General features: G+C 35.9%; 1 protein-coding gene across 2 annotated transcripts in view; it reads right to left on the bottom strand.

Annotated features, from left to right (window-relative positions):
- The window catches only part of NUP62CL (nucleoporin 62 C-terminal like), a 76,449-nt gene that overhangs the window by 18,702 nt on the left and 37,599 nt on the right, over positions 1–20,148 (bottom strand). For both annotated transcript variants that reach the window (XM_040629394.1, XM_040629397.1), the window contains 6 exons: positions 17,406–17,565; positions 10,336–10,486; positions 10,011–10,060; positions 9,737–9,871; positions 7,907–8,018; positions 4,276–4,342 (listed from right to left, as the gene is read on the bottom strand). In XM_040629394.1, the coding sequence (XP_040485328.1) occupies positions 4,276–4,342; positions 7,907–8,018; positions 9,737–9,871; positions 10,011–10,060; positions 10,336–10,486; positions 17,406–17,565 (675 nt within the window). The remainder of the gene's footprint in view (positions 1–4,275; positions 4,343–7,906; positions 8,019–9,736; positions 9,872–10,010; positions 10,061–10,335; positions 10,487–17,405; positions 17,566–20,148) is intronic.

Below are 20,148 nucleotides of genomic sequence, written 5' to 3'. Positions count from 1 at the left end.
TGTAGATTAACCCACTATTTTGCCTCAAATTGCTCAATCTCTTTCTCCTCACAAGATTTTGGTTGAACCACTTGAAAGAAAACTAGACATGACACTTTTCTAAATAATGTAGCATACAAGTTCTAAGAATAAAAATGTTTTCCTACAGGACCATAGTAACACATGTAAAAAAAATTAAAACTTCATTAATATCATTTAATGTATAGTTCTTTTTCAGTTTCCCCAATTGTTCTAAATAACATCTTCTTGAGAAAACATAGGTGATAAGCTCCTTGACATCAGTCTTGGCAATGAGTTTTTGGATCTGACTCCAAAAGCAAAGGTGACCAAAAAAAGGGACTATATCAAACTAGAAAAACTGCACAGTGAAGGAAACCATTAACAGAATGAAAATGCAACCCACTGAATGGGAGAAGATATTTGCAAATGATATATCCAATAAGGGGTTAATATCTAAAATATATGAAGAACTTATACAACTCAATACCAGAAAAGCAATCCAATCCAATTAAAAATGGACAGAAGACATGGATAGATTATTTTTTCAAAGAAGATACACAGATGGCCAACAGACATATGAAAAGATGCTTAGCGTCAGTCATCATCAGGGAAATGAAAATCAAAGTCACAATGAGATATCACCTCTACCTGTCAGAATGCCTATTATCAAAAAGATAAGAAATAACAAGTATTGGCAGGGATGTGGAAAAACAAGGACCCTCATGCACTTTGGTGGGGATATAAGTTGGTGCAGTCACTATGAAAAACAGTATGGAGGTCCTCAAAAAATTAAAAATAGAACTACCAATGATCCAGCAATTCCAGTACCATGTATTTCTCTGAAGAAAATGAGAACACTAATTTGAAAAGATACACACGCCCTATGTTAATTGCATCATTATTTACAATACCCAACATATGGCCATAATCTTTAGTGTCCATTGCTGGATGGAATGGATAAAGAAGATTTGGAACACAGAGAGGAGGTGGGTGAAGGGGATTAAGAGTACACTTATCATGATGAGCACTGAGTAATATATAGAAATTGTTGAATCACTCTATTGTACACCTGACACTAATACATCATTAATTATACTGGATTTAAAAACTTTTTAGAAAAAGATTTGGTATATACACACGCACACACATATACACACACAACGGGATACTACTCACCCATAAAAAAATGAAATCTTGCCATTTGTGAAAACAAGGATGGAACTAGAGAGTATTATGCTATGTGAAATAAGTCAGACAAAAACAAATACCTTATGATTTCACTTATATGTGGAATCTAAAAAACAAAACATATGAACAAACAAAACAAAACTCATAAATACAGAGAACGGCACAGTGTTTGCTAGAAGGGAGAAGGCAAAATGGGTGAAGGGGGTCAAGAGGTACAAACTTCAAATATAAAAAAAATAAGTCATGGGGATGTAATATACAGCATGGTGACTATAGTCAACAATACTGTAGTGCATACTTGAAAGTTGCCAAGAGAGTAAGAAAAAAATTTTTTTGTAATTCTATATGGTGATTTTTGGTAACTAGACTTATTGTGGTGATCATTTCACAGTGCGTATAAATGTCAAATCATTATGTTGTACACCTGAAACCAATATAATGTTATAGATCAATTATACCTCAATAAAAAATAAAAACAAAGGAAGGCAGGCAAGGAAAGAAAGGGGGAAAGAAAGAGAACAGGAGAAAGAAAAGAAAGAAAAGAAAAGAAAAGAAAAGAAAGGAAAAGAAAAGAAAAGAAAAGAAAAGAAAAGAAAAGAGGCAGGGACGGAGGGGGGAGGGAAGGAAGGAAGGAAGGAAGGAAGGAAGGAAGGAAGGAGAGAGGAAAGAAGAAAAGGAAAGGAAAGGAAAGGAAAGGAAAGGAAAGGAAAGGAAAGGAAAGGAGGGAGGAAAGAAGAAAGAAAGAAAGAAAGAAAGAAAGAAAGAAAGAAAGAAAGAAAAGAAAGAGAAAGAAAAAGAAAAAAGGGAAGAAGGGAAGAAAAGAAAAAAGAGAAGAAAGTCTCCTTGGTTTTGATCCAGTATCCAAAATTAACATAGTAAACTTAATTATTATGTTTCTTTTAATCTGAGACAATCCCCTTAACTTGGTTTTGAATTTTTTTGTTTCCTATGACTGACTTTTTAAAAAATCCCAAGCCAATTATGTTTCACAATGTGTTACACAGAGTGTCTGATTATCTTTTTGTGATTTTATTCAGTTAAACATTTTTTATAAGAACACTACATTATCTTTTGAAATGTCTCACCTGTAGAATGTCTCATTGTTTTCTTATAATTAGATTCAGATGAACCAGTTTTGATAAGAATATTACCTATATGATATTATATATTTCTTATCATGTCAGATCAAGAGGCACATTGAGTTATCCCGCTATTAGTGATATTAAATTTTATCACTTGGTTAAAGTGGTACTTGTCAGATCTGTTGTAAAGGCACATTTTCTTCTTTATAATTTTTAAGTAATATGTGGAGTGATACTTTTGAGATCAGGTACATATCCTGTTCCCCAACAATCTTAAACTCAGTGGTATTAGCATTCACTGATGACCCTTGCCTGAATCATCATGATGCTGGGGAGGCAAAATGGTGACTTTCTCACTAAACTGTACAATTAAATGGGTGAAATTTATGGTATATAAATTATACTTCGGTAAAACTACTTTTTTAAATTAACTCAGTAACATGCAATCTGTATTTGGCCCATTCCTTCCAGCATATTTTCTCTGCCAAGAAATGACTGACAGCTGAAACATTTTATAAATGAGGCAAGGTATTCAAGATCAGGGTAAGCTTAATAAAAATGCTCTGTTGAAATTTTTTTAATTGCAGTTCTCTAATTCTATCATTCCTTCTACAATTATTAGCTGGCATCCTTCTATAAAGGCTTTTCCCTGTAGCTCCCATTTTTCTCTCTCTCTCCCTCCCCCCAATCACTGAGGACTCATGGATTCCCCCCCTCAATGTGTTATAATAATCCATTACTGATATACTTTTTGATGTTCAAACTACCCTAATTTGGCCAATAGAAGCCCACTGAAGCACAATCTTGTGTCCTCATATAACCCCATTAGTTTTGAACAATCTATTTTCTTGCATAAAAGGTTCCCGGGGTGCCTGGGTGGCTCAGTTGGTTAAGCATCTGACTCTTGATTTCCGCTCAGGTCATGATCTTAGGGTCATGAGATCAAGCCCCAGGTCAGGCTTTGTGCTGAGCATAAAGCCTGCTTAAAATTCTCTCTCTCTCCCTCTCCCTGTGCCCCCCTCCCCTGTCCTTATGCTCACTCTCTTTCTCTCTCTAAAAAACTAAAAATAAAAAATAAAAAAGTTCCAAACTCACCCTGTACATTCCCTGCCTGAAACCTGAGATTAGATATCTCCCCAAGAAGCCTTGGTTATTTTAATGGGAATGGTATTTAGAAAGCAAGATTTAGGTGCTTGATGTGCTGTTCATTGCTAGTGGGATTAGTCATTGCTTCTTGGCCCTTTCTATAAACAGAACAAGGGAACAGGAAGTCATACTAATATTTGCATCAAATTTACAATACAAACATAAAAGAAGGAACAGAATAATATCTTCCATTTTATCTTGCCTTCCATTATCATCACTATCCTTACGCCTTTGCTTTCTCCTACAATATACAGGATGGCAATAATATTGTTATATTAGAATATATATAAACATAATATAGTATAATTCTGAAACTAACAATAACCTATTAAGAAAGTTTAAGATTTCTTTGCAGTTCTTTTTGTCCTTAAGATTACATCTTCGTAAGAATGTACTATCAAGAACACCACGTTCAAAAGTTATCTGAGCTGAATGATTATGTTATAGTTACGTAGGTTTGTTTGGTTTCAGCTTGTATATATTTGATTTTAGCATTTGTCTTTCTTCCCAGTATTTTTGGCTTAATTCTACTTTTTGAGTATTTAAACTTTTATGTGGGCCAAAAATCAAAACTATGTTAAGAGGCATACCTAGAGGAGTCCCGCTTCTGTCCCCATCTCCTCCACCTCATTCCTATACAGCCCCTATTTTCATTAGTTTCTAGTTTATTCTTACTGTGCTCCATTTTATAAAAACAAGCAATTATAGTTCTTCAGAATTAATGTATACATACTGTAAGTTAAGTAACACCCCTATAACCAAGTTCTCATTTGAGTGTGGTCATGGTGCACAAAACCTGACTTGCACCACATTTTCTAGTTGCAGTAACAGACAGCTTCACATACAAATAAACTCCCACCTGAATTCTGATTAATCCACTGGAGAGAGTCCATATGAGCATTCAGGATCTTGCAGATCTGCCGGAGCTAAAAACACATACAGAATTTTTAGATTATGATTATTCTGATACGGTAAACAAAACAAACATAAAAAATTGAAATTAGGAAGTGACTTTTCATTTCTTTTGGTAAGAAATGGACTGAGGATATATAAAATATTAATGGCTTTTTTTGCTATTTCATATTTGTAATGTTCATTACATCTTATATTACTTCAATCTAACTATTTTGTAACTGTCAAGAAGTTGATTCCTGTGATTCAATAAGACACTGACTACTACAGTACAAAAATAAGTAAAATAACATTAAGAGACATTTCACAAGACAAGAAACTTATATAAAATTTAAAATATTACTTCTTTCAATAAAGTCAGCAATTTTTTGTTGAGGTTTAATTGACAAATAACATTCTATTAGTTTCAGGCATATAATGTAATGGTCTGCTATGTGTATATATTGCAAAATGATCACCACAATATGTCTTGTTAACGTCCATCACCATATGTAGTTAAAAACATTTTTTCCTTGTGATAAAAACATTTAAAGATCTAATCGCTTGCCAATTTTCAAATATGCAATACGGTATTATTAACAATAGTAGCCATGCTGTACATTAATTCCCCATAACTTATTTTATACCTGGAAACCTGTGCCTTTTGACCACCTTCACCCATTTCACCCACCACCCAACCCATGCCCCTGGCAACCACCAATCTGTTCTCTGTATCTATGAGCTTGTATTTTTGGTGTTGGTATTTTTATATTCCACACATAAGTGAGATCATACGGTATTTGTCTTTCTCTGTCTCACTTATTTCACTTAGCATAATGCCCTCAAGGTCCAACCATATTGTTGCAAATAGCAAGATTTCCAAGTCAGCAATTCTTAATAAATGATAATACTCAGTTGTCAACTGTGTGGAGAAAATACGTACATTCCTATACAGCCTATAGTAATAAAAATTGACCCAACCCTTCAAAATGTAAATTTTTGCAATATATATCAGCAGTCTTAAAATATTCATACCTTTTAACTCAATATATCCTACTTCTAGGAACCTATCCAGAGGAAATAATCAAATCTAAACATAACTGGTCATTACAGAGCAATTGTATAATGGCAAAAAATTAGAAACAATCTCTCCACCAATTTAAAAAAGTAATTCAATATATTATGGTAAAGTCACCTCTAATGAAATATTATAAAGTCATTAATATTTTCAAAGATTTCCAAAGTTTTCAAAGAATGCTTAAAATTTTGAGAAAACACTGTGAAAGAATATGAAATCAAGACAGAATACAAAACTCTATATACGTAGGCTTCCAATGCTATTTAAAACAAAAGAAGAATTTTTACCAGCATAGCAAAAAGACTTGGAAATATACCAATACATTAGCAGGGTACTGGTAATAGAGGTGATTTAATTTTCTTCACAGATTTCCATATTTTCCAAACATAATACATTGAGTAAGTATATGTATTAACTTTGTAATGAGACACTCTAGACATTTAAAATTTTTTAGAATACTTTTGATGACTATTCTAGTAAAGTCCAGGATAATAATGAAAGTAGGAGGAAATGAAAATGTTACCACACTTAAAAGAACAGTATGTAATGAAAACAGAAATCTAGTGTATTTTAACATAACAAATAGAAATACAACTTGTAGTAGGAACAATGAGTTTTTGTAAGAAAATGTAACCGAAGACCACAGACCTATAATATGGATCTGCTTAATAAAAATTTTAGGTGTTAGGTGGTCTCTCTCATCTCCCCCACACCCCCCACCCTCTACTCCATCCCCTACCCGCCCCCCTGCATACAAATGGTAAAAGTAAACAGGTAAATCCCATCATTGCGAATACTGTTAAACACTGTGGCTATTTTTTCTACCCTGGTGTATGGCCCACAGTAAGGAAGCTTTGTTGATCTGGTTACAATAAATTATCTTCAAGAATATTATTGTTCAGCAAATGTTTTCTCTGCTTCTCGCCCAATGATTTATGCTGAGAAAAGAGATGAATTGTTGCTGATCTCTGGCTTCTTTTGTCCTGCTATCGAGCAGCAATTATCTTTAATTCACTCATCTTAAATATCTCAATCACCCTTGTGAGGAAAAACAAAAACAAAAGACTCACACCATTTACTCCCCACTACCAAAATAAAATAAAACAATCCAAGCAAGGCTAAGTAGAGAAAAAGGATAAGGATAGGATTACAGTCCCTTTTTACTTACTCTGTTCAGAAACCTCTTATTTTATTTCAACACAGAGAGACTAGACATCAGCTCTGCCTCATGTCTAAATCTGCATGTATTTACTTATGCATAAAAATTCTTTTATAAAATAATTGTGGACTTTATAATCACAATGGTGAGCTAATATTTCATAAAAAGAAAACTTATATTCTGTCAACTCTTGATCATCTATGTGAACACAAGGAGATGGTAGCATGGATAATCCCAGACTAATTTATATTTGTCTTTGTTCAATTTTAGATTCACCCAAAGTAGAGAATGGCACAATTTTTATAGCTAGAGGGGACTTCAAGATCATTTAAGTCCACCCTTGACATTTTGCAAAAGAAGGAGCTAAGATCCAGAGAGATTAAGTGACTTAAATAAAATTCTAATGCTTTCTCAACTACACCGTGCTGTCTCTTTATAATTAAAAAAGCTAGTAATGTGTACATAGATAAAGAACTGTCTGTATGATTGGACAAAGAGCTTACTAGAGAATAATCATGATATATATCCTTTGTCCTCACCTACCCAGATCCTGGCCCCACTCCAAATTATACTCAACAGGCAGAAAGTACAATGGGAGTTCCCACAATGGGAGAGTCCTCTTACCACATGGTGGGAGAGGGTAAAAGAACTACCATTTAGTTGCTAAGACAATTAGGAAAGGTAGAGGAAATAAGCTCTTTAATTAGAGTATAGAGAAAGGGGAAAAGTACCAATCCTTTCTTATGGCCAAATTAATTCAAAATACCTCAACTCTCTAACTGGAGACTCAACTTTATTTCCCCATGATAAAATACACTTAAGTTATGAGGTAGGTAGATTCTACAAGGCAGGTGGAAACCTAATAACCACATCTAACAAAGTTTCTATGGAAAAATATATTTTAAGACTCAAATAGTTGACTTATCAAACTTTTAAGACATAACCCAGTCATAATTTAAGGATTGCCTGGATACACCTAATAAACCCAAGCATATATCCTCACAATTATATGAATACATAGAAAAATATGTAAAAGGAAGAATGAATTAGCCAATGAGTAAAAGAAGAGAAAAAATAAGTACAGGGACCTATTTAGCTATGTGAAGAACAGGAAGAAAACCCTGAAAATTTAGGGAGGAAAGTCATTTTTTTTTACCCTCCTGGGAATAATCACAAAAAACTCACAACCTTTTCTCCTCCTAAATATTTCTTGCCCCACTTAACCATACCCCAAAGTTCATATCTGTAGAGGCAGGTAAGGAGCACAAGAGGACAGGAGAAGGTGACTAGCTAAAGGAACTCACAGAATGCTAATTTCATACTAAATCTTGGTTGTCTAAATAGATAAAGCAGTTCACACACCGGGTCAGTAGGGTCAGCAGGATTTCCAAATGTATTCAGGTGCTCAATAATGTCCTTGAGATCTTGGGCCATCCGTTTCAGCTGAGCATCTATATTTTCTGCTAATTTGTAACTGAAAACACAGGTAAAATAAAGAGATTAACAAGAACTGCTTTCTCTGCTATGTCTTGCTACTGACATACAAAGATGATACTGCCAGCTGGATTTGCACCAATTCCCCCTGCCTTCTAATTAGGTCTCAGTGATGACAAATGGCACATTTTTATGTAGGTGGCATTCATGACCTTATTATTACCATACTCTAAAAAGACTCCATAGGTGAAGGCTTTTAACCATCTCGGCACTTTAATAGTCACCTATTTACCCTCTGGATAATGTTCTGGGGAGCTCTGAAGCAACAAAACTCTTTTTAGCTCTTACAATGAACTCATAAGACATTTAGATACATGAGAAGCTATTCGGTGCTTAGGAGTATCCAGTAAGTGCTGTGATGTCTTCAATGATTTTAAATGCGTAAATTTTCAAAGTAAAACCTTATATAAATATACTCCATCATCCAACAAAAGATGTTTTGAGAAATGAGATTAACAATAATCAAAGGCAGATAAATCTGCTAAGTTCACAGCAAATACTAGTTGGCTAAATTCTCAAGATTTCCACCCAAACTATTTACACACATACATACACGCTTAACCTAGTCAATAATATGTTTATGAATTAAAGTGATCAGAGTTTTTCAACCTTAATGTCTATAAAGATTAAAGGATTCAATGAGATTTAGTGATAACTATTGCCTTTCTGTCCCAGAGTATTTAAAGGTAATTGGTTACCTTGTTTGCTGAAGATCATACTAAAGATTCCATCACAATATAAATCGGACTACATAAAAACAACTGGAAAGAACTACATTTCAATTATTCCTTCAAATTACAGTTAGGTACTCATGGCCAAAAATATAAGTCTCTAAGTTTCAAAAAAATGATAGAATGCATAGAAAGCAATACAGAGAAAAAAAAGATTCATAAAGGCTGAAATACAAAAGCAGAAATAGAACTAGGGTCCATACAGATTAGCAATACTTACTATTTAATGCACCTACAAAAAAGTTAATTTGCAAGCCTTTAGAAAATAAGCTCAGTCTTAACTCACTAGTAATCCATTACCAAAGGGAGTCTGATTTGGTCTCAGTCTGGTTTATGTAGCACATTCAGACAAGTTTTTCTAACACTTTATTATTTGGCCTGATTACAAAATTTCAGTTCCGGAGAGATAAAGTTACTGTAGGGATACTTGGTAATATTATCAACAAAAAGACTGAATCACACACACACAAAAATATATTCAGCCAAGACATTGACAGAATCATTCAGTTTTTGAAAGCTATGCAGTCTGCCCCCAGATTAACAAATTGCCTTTAAAATAGCCAGTGCTTTATCACTGAAGCAATTGCATGAACATTAGATTTAAAAGAGTCAATATAAACAGGAGGCCATAAATATCCCATGGTACTATGACACCACACACATAAAACTTGTATTTCTAATTTAAGAACAAACTTGACAAATATAAAAACTTTACAGTGGTCATGTATAAGCTTGAGATTAATAAGTGTACAAAATGCTATAAAACAAAACTGCCAGAATGATTACTTCATTTTCAAGCATCCTGAAAAGATAAACGGAAAACAGCCAAATAAGCTGATAAATGGCAACTCCAAGAACTTGTCCTTTTCTACCAATTTTTATTACCTGCCCTTCAATTCTACTTTTTGCCTTTTTTTAAAAGTAGCTAAGTTTTGCCCCATTCCTTGATCTTTATTCAGTTACTTACGTCTTCCCATGCTCCTCATCTGCATGCTGCAGATAAGCAGACCCACTCTGGTCCTTCACAAACTCCTCTAAAGGGGTCAAGAGATCTTCCAGTTCCTTCTGCTGTGACAGGATAAAATCCAATTCTTGTTCCAGCCTGAAAAAACAAGTCACAGGAAGGGCCGATGAAAGGAATTTGGAGTGTCAAAATAAATGTCAAAAACTACAACAAGGACAAAAGAATGGACAAAGAAATCGATCTTTAATCTTTCAACCTAGGGAGTCTAAGGTTCTACCTCTGCTGATCCAGTTTCACTTTCTCCACTTCTCCGTGTAAAGTAGTAATCTATAAAGGAAAACAAGAATATGATAATGTAAATATTTGAATTTATGTTGTAATTTTAAGGCAATATTAATTTTCTCATATACACTTCAAATATGAACAATTTCCTAATTCAGGACACTCATTACATAAGGAAAATATTTTTCAGTTGATCACCAATATTGGGATAGAAAATTACCACAAAACACAGGTCTGTGCTCTTGCACAATGCAGGTAGATTAATGAGACTTTGAAAATACTTGTACAATACAGGTAGATTAATGAGACTATCTTCTTACCTTCTCACCATTCTCAATCAATGTACGGTCCCAAGCATTGACCTGAGTGGCCTGGTGAAGAAAGTACTTTTCTTGATCCTCTAAATCAAGGTTCCATTTGTTTATCAGACCCTCCAGCTGACCATATGTCATCACGGGAGTTACAATTGCACTAAAAAAAGGATACAGTAAGATCATATGATCACATTTTTAAAAGTATAACTGTATTTTTTAAATGAATAACATAGGGCTTAGAGAAGAAAATATCACATGAGTTTTTCAGACCTGCTCCCTAACAAAATCAGCACAGGTGGTCAAGATTATTTTAAAAACAACCATTTCAAAATCTTTGGAAATTATCCTAAAGGAATACAGCAAATAAAAAAAAGATCTATTAAGAAATCTACTAAATTTCAGTAAGAATCGCTAAAGTCTGTGCCACACCTGCTCCCTTCCTTTGCCCTCAGCTCAGCATGATGCAAGTTCCATCCTGGATGCATGTGGCCAGAGATAGGACTCGCTCTCCCCATAGCTCTTAGTCAAAATGATCCATTCCCAATCTAAGTCGTATCCACAAAACAGAGTAGGCAGCTGATCTTCCATCCTCCAGTGGGCAGAACCAAGCAGAACTCTGATTCCCCTGCCAGGTGGTATCAAACAGGCTAAGCAGGTAGCTGATTTTCCAGCCTGTGACTGGCAAAACTAGGCAATGCTCTGATTCCTTTGCTGGGGCAGTGTCAGCAGGGCTGAGCAGAGAGGTAATCATCAGTTCTCTGCTCAGCACAGGCAGGTAGTGTTCTATTTCCTCTACCAGGGTTCTGTCACCGAAGGCCAATGACAAGCTGAATCTAAATACCCACCCAGCGGCAACAAGACTTAATAAAGCAGAGCGAGAAAGGATTAGTTACCGTTAGGCTTCACCACTTGTCTTCAATGTCAGTGGGACCACAGGAAGCTTAACCTCTCTACCCACCTGCCATCACTGAGACTGAACAAAGTAATGCAAGCTGGAGCTAGTAAGGACTCCACTTCCCACCACCCCTGGTGTCAGCAAGGCTCAGTGGGGAGCTTAACCTCCATACCTACAGGAAAAATCAAGACTGAATGAGGCAGGGCAAAGCAGGGCTAGTCAGCACTCTGACCCCCTTCTCCCCAGAGCCTATGTCAGTGAGGCCCAGGAGGGAGCTAAGCTTCCACACCAAACCAGCATCAAGAGGCTGAATGAAGTGATAAGAGGCAGAATAGTTGATATCCTGCTTCCTCACTCCTTTTGTGCCACTGGGGCCCAAAGAGAAGCTGAAATTCTGCCTCCACCCTGCAGCAACTAAGCAGTATGAGTTAGTCCCCCACTTCCTCTTCTTCTGGGGTCCCAGGGACCCAGCTGAGGGCTGAGCTTACATCCCCACTTGCGGCAATGAAGTGGTGTGACCCACTGCCCCACTTTCATGCAGAATGAGTCAGCAGGGCTGAAGGGGTAGCTGAACTTCCATACCACTCATCTGCACTGAGGCAGTATGAGTCAGTACTTCACTTGTACTGGGGTGGTATGGGCAAGGTCTAGTAGGAAGCTGAAGATATAAACACACCCAACAAATGCACTACACCCCAAGAGAAGGATTACTTCATTTGAAAAAATTAAAATAGGACCCAGAGTCCCCTAACATAATAGACATAATGTACAGGATACAACTGAAAATTATCTGTCCTATCAAGAACCAGGAAAATCACAACTCAAAAGTGAAAAGAAAATCCAAAGGCACTGACAGTGAGAGGTATCAGATATTGGAATTCTCTGAAAAGAATTTTAAAGCAACCATCAAAAAATGCTCCAATAAGCAATTATGAATTCTCTAGAAACAAATGAAAACTAGAAAATCTCAGCAAAGAAACCGAAGTTATGAAAAGCAATCAAATGGAAATTACAGAACTGGAAACTAAAATAACTGAAATAAAAACAAAAAATAAAAAAGCGTTTGATACAAGAGTGAAGATGACAAAGGATACAATCAAGGAAACTTGAGAGTAGATCAATAGAATTTACAGAACAGCAAAGAGAAAAAAAATACAAAAAGGAAAAAAAATCTAAAGAACCTAGAGGACAATAATAAAACAGGTAACATCCTTACCATCGGAGGATGATTGATTAGAGAGGAAAAGAGAAAATGGGATTGAAAAAGTATTCTGAAAAATCAAGGTGAAAACTTCTCAAATTTGGCAAAAGACATAAATCTACAAATTCAAGATGCTGAGCAAACCCCAAACAGAATAACTCAAAGAAATCTGCACTACGACACATAATACTTAAATTTCTGAAAACTAAAGATAAAGAAAGAAAAAAATCTTGAAGGTAGCCAGAGCGAAACAACACATTACTTAAAAGGTAATACCAATTCGAATGGCATCAGATTTCTCATCTTAAACCATGGAGGCTAAAAGGAAGTGTCACAACATTTTTCAAGTACTGAAAGAAAAAAAAAAAACTGTTGACCACAACTTCTCTATCTGGTGAAAATGTCCTTCAGAAATGAAAAGAAAATAAAGATATTCCCTTGCAAAATTTTTTGTTGTTGGCAAACCTACCCTTGAAAATTGGCTAATCAGAAAAAAAAAATGAAAACAGAAGGCTTGGAACTTCTTAAAGGAAAGAAAGTCAAAATGAACAAAAAGGATAAATATAATAGACTATCCTACTTCTCATGAATTTTTAAAGTCATATTTGATGGCTGAAGCAAAATTAGAACACCACATAATGTGGTGTTCAAGGGGCACAGAGGAAATACTTGAGACAATTAAACTTAAAAGATAAGAAGAGTTAAGGGAGCTAAATAGAATTACCAAAGTGGTAAAATGTCAACATGACTAGACCATTAGAAGTTACATATGTATACTGTAATACCTAGAGCAACTAGTAAAATTATACAAAGCAATATAATGAGAAACACTATAAAAATAGAACAAAATGGAACCCTAAAAAATGTATCAATATCCCACAGGGAAATTAAAAAAAAAAAGAAAAACAAAAACAAAAGTAAAAAACAAAAGACAAATAATAAAATGGCAGACTTGAGCCCTAACATACCAATAATTAGCTTAAATGTAAATGTGCTAAATATACCAACTAAAAAGCAGAAATTGGCAGAGTGGATAAAAATTATGATCCATCCATATGCTATCTACAAGAAACTCACTTTAAATACAAAGACACAAATAGGTTGAAAGTAAAGCGATGGAAAAAGATATACATGCAAGATTAATTTTTTAAAAGAGATGGCTATATTAATAGCAGATAAAGTCAATTTTAGAGCAAAGAAAATTACCAAAGAGGGACATCGCACAATGATAAAGGCATCAAAGCACCAGGGAAGGCCAACAATCCTAAACATGTAGGCAACCAAACAGTACAACCTCAAAATACAAAAAGGAAAACTGATAGAGCTGAAGGGAGAAACAGAGGATTCCACAATTCTAGTTGGGCACTTCAAACTGCCGCTCTCCACAACTGAAAGAAGCAATACAGAGAAAAGCTGCAAGGATACAGATCTGAAAATACAATGAAATAGAAACTCATCATCATATATAAAATACTCCACCCAACAGCAGAAAATACAACTTTCAGATGCCCGTGGAGCAGCCACCAAGAAAGACTCTATCTCCATCATAAAACGAATCTGAACAAATACAAAAGGACTCAAGTCATACAGAGCATGTTCTCCAACTACAATAGAATCAAACTAGAAATCGATATTGAAAGAAAACAGTCTCCAAGCACTTGGAAATCAAACAACATACTTCTAAATAATCTATGGGTCATAGAGGAATTCACAAAGGAAATTTGAGAAGTGGACAGAATTGAATGAAAAGGAAAATAAAACATAATAGAACATGTGGTACACAGGGGCACTTGGGTGGCTCAATGGGTTAAGCATCTGCTTTCAGCTCAGGTCATGATCTCAGGGTCCTGGGATCAAACCCCACATCAGGCTCCCCGCTCAGTGGGGAGTCTGCTTGTGCGGCTCCCTCTGCCCCTCCCCCCACTCATGTGCGCTCTCTCTCTCCCTCGCTCTCTCCCTCTCAAATAAATAAATAAAATCTTTTTTGAAAAAGGTATGTGGTACACAGCTAATGCAATGGTGAGGATATTTATAGCATTAAATGCTTACATTAGGAAAAGGGAAAGCTCTCAAATCAACAATCTAAGTTCATACCTCAAGGAACTAGAAAAAGCAATATGAACCCAACACAATCAGAGGGAGAGAAATAATAAATAGTAGATATCAATGCAATTGAAAACAAAAACAATAGAGAATAATCAGTGAAACAAAAGCTACTTCTTTGGGAAAAGATGAATAAAATTGATAAAAGAAAGGTACAGACCACCAACATAAGAAATGAAACAGCTATTAAAAGCGCAAAAAGCTGGGGCGCCTGGGTGGCGCAGTCGTGGGGCGCCTGGGTGGCGCAGTCGTTAAAGCGTCTGCCTTCGGCTCAGGGCGTGATCCCGGCGTACTGGGATCGAGTCCCACATCGGGCTCCTCCGCTATGAGCCTGCTTCTTCCTCTCCCACTCCCCCTGCTGTGTTCCCTCTCTCTCTGGCTGTCTCTCTGTCACATAAATAAATAAAAAATCTTTAAAAAAAAAAAATAAATAAAAGCGCAAAAAGCAAATAGTACAAACAACTTTATAGTCATAAATTTGACAACTTAGAAAACCAAACCAATTTCTTGAATACCACACACTACTAAAACTCATCAAAGATGAAACAGATAACCTGACTAGTTCTAGAACCATTAAAGAAATTGATTTGTAATTTAAAATCTCCCAAAAAAGAAATATCCAGGCCCAGAGGTTTCACTGGAGAATTCTGCCATACATTTAACAAACACAATTTTTTATACAATTTATACAATTCCTTCTATAAAACAGAAGAGGATACTTCCCAGATCATTTTATGAGGCTAGTATCATCCACATATCAAAACCAAAGACAGAATAAAAAATGAAAAAAACCAAAACAATGGACTAATATCTCTCATAAACTTAAATATAAAAGTCCTCAAGCAAAATACCAGCAAACTAATCCAAAAATGTATAAAAAAACAATACACCATGACCAAGTCGAATATATTCTATGTATGTAAGGCTGGCTCAACATGTGAAAACCAATCAATGTAATTCACCATATCATTAAGCTAAAGAGGAAAAATCCTAAAATATTGTATCGGTTGAGGCAGAAGAAATATTTGACACAAATATGTCCAATTGATTTTTGACAAAGGTGTAAAAGTAATTCAATGGAGGAAGTTGAAGACTGCCTTTCAACAAATGATGCTGGAAAAAATGGACACCCAAGACAAAAAAAAAATGAACCTTGCTCTAAAACTCACACTTCATACAAAAATTAACTCAAAGTGGTTCCTGATTTAAACGCAAAATGTAAAACTATAAAATTTTTAGGAAAAAGTAGAGACTCTTTGGTATCTAGAGTTTGGCAAAGAGCTCCTAAACTTGACATTAAAACATGGTCCATTAAGGGAAAAATTGATAAACTAGACCTCAGCAATTAAAAGTTTTTGTTTGGCAAAGTACCCTGTTAAAAAGACGAAAAGACAAGTTACAGATTTAGAGAAAATATTTATAACCACATATCTGACAAAAGACTGAATCTAAAATATATAAAACTCTCAACACTTGGAATTAAAAAAAGAAATTCAAGTAGAAAACCAACAAAAGACATGACATGAACAGACACGTCACCAAAGAGGATATGCTGGTGGCAGATAAACACATGGAAAGATGCTCAACATCATTAGTCATCAGGGAAATGCAAATTAAAACCACAATGAGATAACATTTCACATCTATTAGAAGGGCTAACATAAAAAATAGTGACAACACCAGATCCTGGTGAGAAGGTGGACAAGCTGGACCCCCTCATACATTGCTGTCAAGTGTGTAAAATGGCACAGCCTCTCTGGAAAAGAATTTGGCATTACCTTAAAAAAAATAAACATGCAACAACCATACCACCCAGTAACTGCACTCTGGGCATTTATCCCAGAGAAATGAGACTTACATTCACACAAAAAAAAAAAAACCAACCCTGTACAAAAGTGTTCCTAGCAGCTTTATTCATAACAGCCAGAAACTGGAAACAACCTACAAGTCCATCAACAAGTGAACAGATAAACTATAGTACATCTACAATACCATGGACTACTGCTGAGAAATAAAAAAAGGACAAACTATTGATGCACATGACAAACTTGTCTCAAGGAAGTATGATCAGAAAAAAAAAACAATCCCCAAAGATCATATAATATAGGACTAATTTGTGTAACATTTTTAAATGTCAAGATCATAGAAATGGAGAACGGATTTGTTGCTGCCAAGGGTCAGGGAAAGGAGGGGATGGTAGTGAGTGTGTCTATAAAAGGGCAACAGGAAGGATCCTTGTGCTGATGAAACTGTTCTATATCTTGATCGCATCACTGTACCTATAGCATTTCAAGATTTTATTATTGGGGGATCCTAGGGAAGGGACACATAGAATTTTTTGTATTGTTTCTTAGAAGCACGTGAATTTACAACGGTCTCAAAATAAAAAGTTTAATTAAAAAAAACAAACAATTGGAGAAAAACATGGCATAGATTCTAAGAATACAGCCTCTGGAGATCAACTGCCTGAATTTTAATCCTGGCTCAACCATTACCAGGGGCAGAGTATAATTTCTATGTGCTCCAGTTTTCTCGTCTATAAAATGGGAACAAAAATAGCACCTACCTCATAGAGTTATTGTGAGGATTAAATGATATGATGTTTGTAAAGCACTGTCACATTGCTAAACATATTGTAATTGCACAGTAAATGTTAGCTATTATTAGTAATAGTAATAATAGTATTATAATGGTATTAAAACAAAGGTGCGTTATTAATCAGTCCACTTCCTAAGCTACAGAAATCCTTTATCTGCTCCTTCGAATGTGTCATTTACCTAACTTTCAAACACTATTCTGAAGCTACACAAGCAAATTATACCTTGTACATGATAAATAAGATGAAATTCACACAAATTTTCAAATAAACAAGCTTACTTAACAGTTGAAGTAAACGGTACGGAATTAACACCGACTGGAACAATGTTATTAATCCCAGATGATGTCAGTGACCTTAAGTTCAAGGTAAAGCCACTGGTGGTTGTGGTAGTGGTGGTGGTGGTGGTGACAGTGGTGGTGGTCGTCGTTGATGTTGTAGCTGGAAAATAAAATGCACATTAGTCGGAAATGAGAGGCTTATTTTATTTAGTCCTTGATCATTCAGGATAAAAGCTATAGAAGCATTTTTTAAAATGTGAAATTGAACTCAAAGTTGTGTGGATTTGTACGCATCACTGTTGTAATATGAAGTGATATATAGCAGGCCAGACATCTGGATTAACCTTTCTGCTAAAAATTAAAAATCCTGGATATGTGTGTAGAAAAAGAAAATTTACAACTTAACCAGACCTATAAACATTAAAGAAATTGAATCAATCCCCCAAATTCTCCCCATAAAAAAACCTCCAGACCTAGATGACTTCACTGACAAATTCTACTAAGCTTCCAAGGAAAGAATAATTGCAATCTTATACAAACTCTCTGTACATCTATATCTTTGCATACTTACATGAATATATCTGTGTAATTAATTCCTAGAAAAGAAATTTCTGGATCAAAGGGTCAGCACGCTATAAATTTTAATATATCTTGCCAAACCGCCCAACCAAAAAGATTTTGCCAATTTATATTTCTATCAGTAGGGGAGAGTCCCTGTTTCTCTGTTATAGTGCATAATGTTTCTCTACAATATAGCCCCTACTAGGCATATATCTTCACCAGTCTAATAGGGGAAAGCCTCTCAAAGTTTCATCTACAGCCCAGACCTCTCTCTTGTGTGTCTTTTTCCACCGTACCCCTACCAGAATACCTAGCCCTCTCTAGACGAAATCCTCACTATATTTCATGGTCTAACTCACATTCTTCCTTCCCCCATATTTGTCACCCACTTCTCTTCTACTCCACAATTATCCCTTGGTTTTCTGAACTTCTATAGCACTTTTGGTTTTTCCTACACACTGAGCACTTAAAGAACAATTCACAGAAAACTGTGGCTGGTGGGGATTGCAAATATTTTCTTCTTTTTGGTTCTCTGTGTTTTCAAATATTCTTGGTAATCAATAGATGCTGCTTCTGTAACAAGAAATTTGTTATAAAAATACACTATAACATGTACACAATTGTTTGTTTTACATTAGCCTTGCTTTCCCAATTAGCAATATTTTCAGGTTAATGGCCATACCAGATAAATACATAAATCACGCTGCCTGACAAAACATGCACAGCCTATACAGAGGGAAACTGGCCTACTCCATTCCTGCTGAATGATCAAGCTCAGATACTCTTTCTTTATCCCAATAATTCTGTCCTTTGCTCCTGATTCACAGTTGATTTGGACAAGGGTGGGCATCCGAAGTACGGTATCCATCTCATATACTACTGGCAGCCTATACAAGGGTCTGGCATAGAAAGCTCTAGCCAAGCAGGGATAACATAGGTCAGAATCTCACTTTCAAAAATTCAGAACCATGGAAAGAATGAGACTATAGGTAGAAAAATGGAAATATTCCCAGAACTATGGAAAGATTCAGGCTGTAAGCAGAAATTCGGAAATATTCCCAAAGTGTAGAAAGAATCAGACTATGGGCAGGGGGGTTGAAAGAACCCACAGAGGACAGATATGAAGTAGAATTAAGGAGTCTGAGCAAGTAAAAATTAAGAATAAGCTAAAGGGCATGTGGGTAGCTCAGACAGTTAAGCGTCTGCCTTCAGCTCAGGTCAGGATCTCAGGGTCCTGGGATCAAGCGCCACATCAGGCTCCCTGCTCAGCAGGAAGTCTGTTTCTGTCTCTCCCTCTGCCCCTCCCCCAGCTTGCGCTCTCTCCCTCTCTTTCTCAAATAAATAAATAAAATCTTTTAAAAAAAAGAATAAGCTAAAATAGTAAGGTAGAAAAAGAGGTAAAGAAACCAATGGGAAGTTAGAAAAGAGAAGACTAGGGGCGCCTGGGTGGCGCAGTCGTTAAGCGTTTGCCTTCGGCTCAGGGCGTGATCCCAGCGTTCTGGGATTGAACCCCACATCAGGCTCCTCCACTAGGAGCTTGCTTCTTCCTCTCCCACTCCCCCTGCTTGTGTTCCCTCTCTCGCTGGCTGTCTCTGTCAAATAAATAAATAAAATCTTTAAAAAAAAAAAAAAGAAAAGAGAAGACTAAGGGAAAAGAGCTGAACTACATTTATGCAATAGATTTAGGTCCCTAAAGCTTCCTTTAGAACAACTCTTAAATTCCGTTTCTTTAAAGTTCAGTGCCATGATAATACCTGTGTTACATTTTCAAAAGATTCCATTTCCCTTTTGGCCACAAGAATCCTTACAAGAGTTCCCCGATTCTTCGGATTATTAGCCTTTGTGAGAGCAGAATGAACACCACAGGGAAAGAGCGTACCCAGTCACAAAGGATCCCTGGGGTCACTTTTCACTCAAAACACTGGGAAGATTACAAATTGGATCCCACGTGGCATTCTTTACAACCCTTCCTCCAGAAATACTTATACTTAATCACACTATGGAGACCCCTCCTTTATTGATTAATTCATTCAAACACTGTGTAACTACTACATTCAAGACAGAAAACAGAAAAACAATTAAGAAAAAGAAAGACTTGGGGCGCCTGGGTGGCACAGCGGTTAAGCGTCTGCCTTTGGCTCAGGGTGTGATCCCGGCGTTATGGGATCGAGCCCCACATCGG

This window comes from Ursus maritimus (assembly GCF_017311325.1).
Source record: "Ursus maritimus isolate PB19 chromosome X unlocalized genomic scaffold, ASM1731132v1 scaffold_X1, whole genome shotgun sequence".
NCBI lineage: Eukaryota > Metazoa > Chordata > Mammalia > Carnivora > Ursidae > Ursus > Ursus maritimus.
This window is presented reverse-complemented; position numbering and strand designations above follow the sequence as displayed.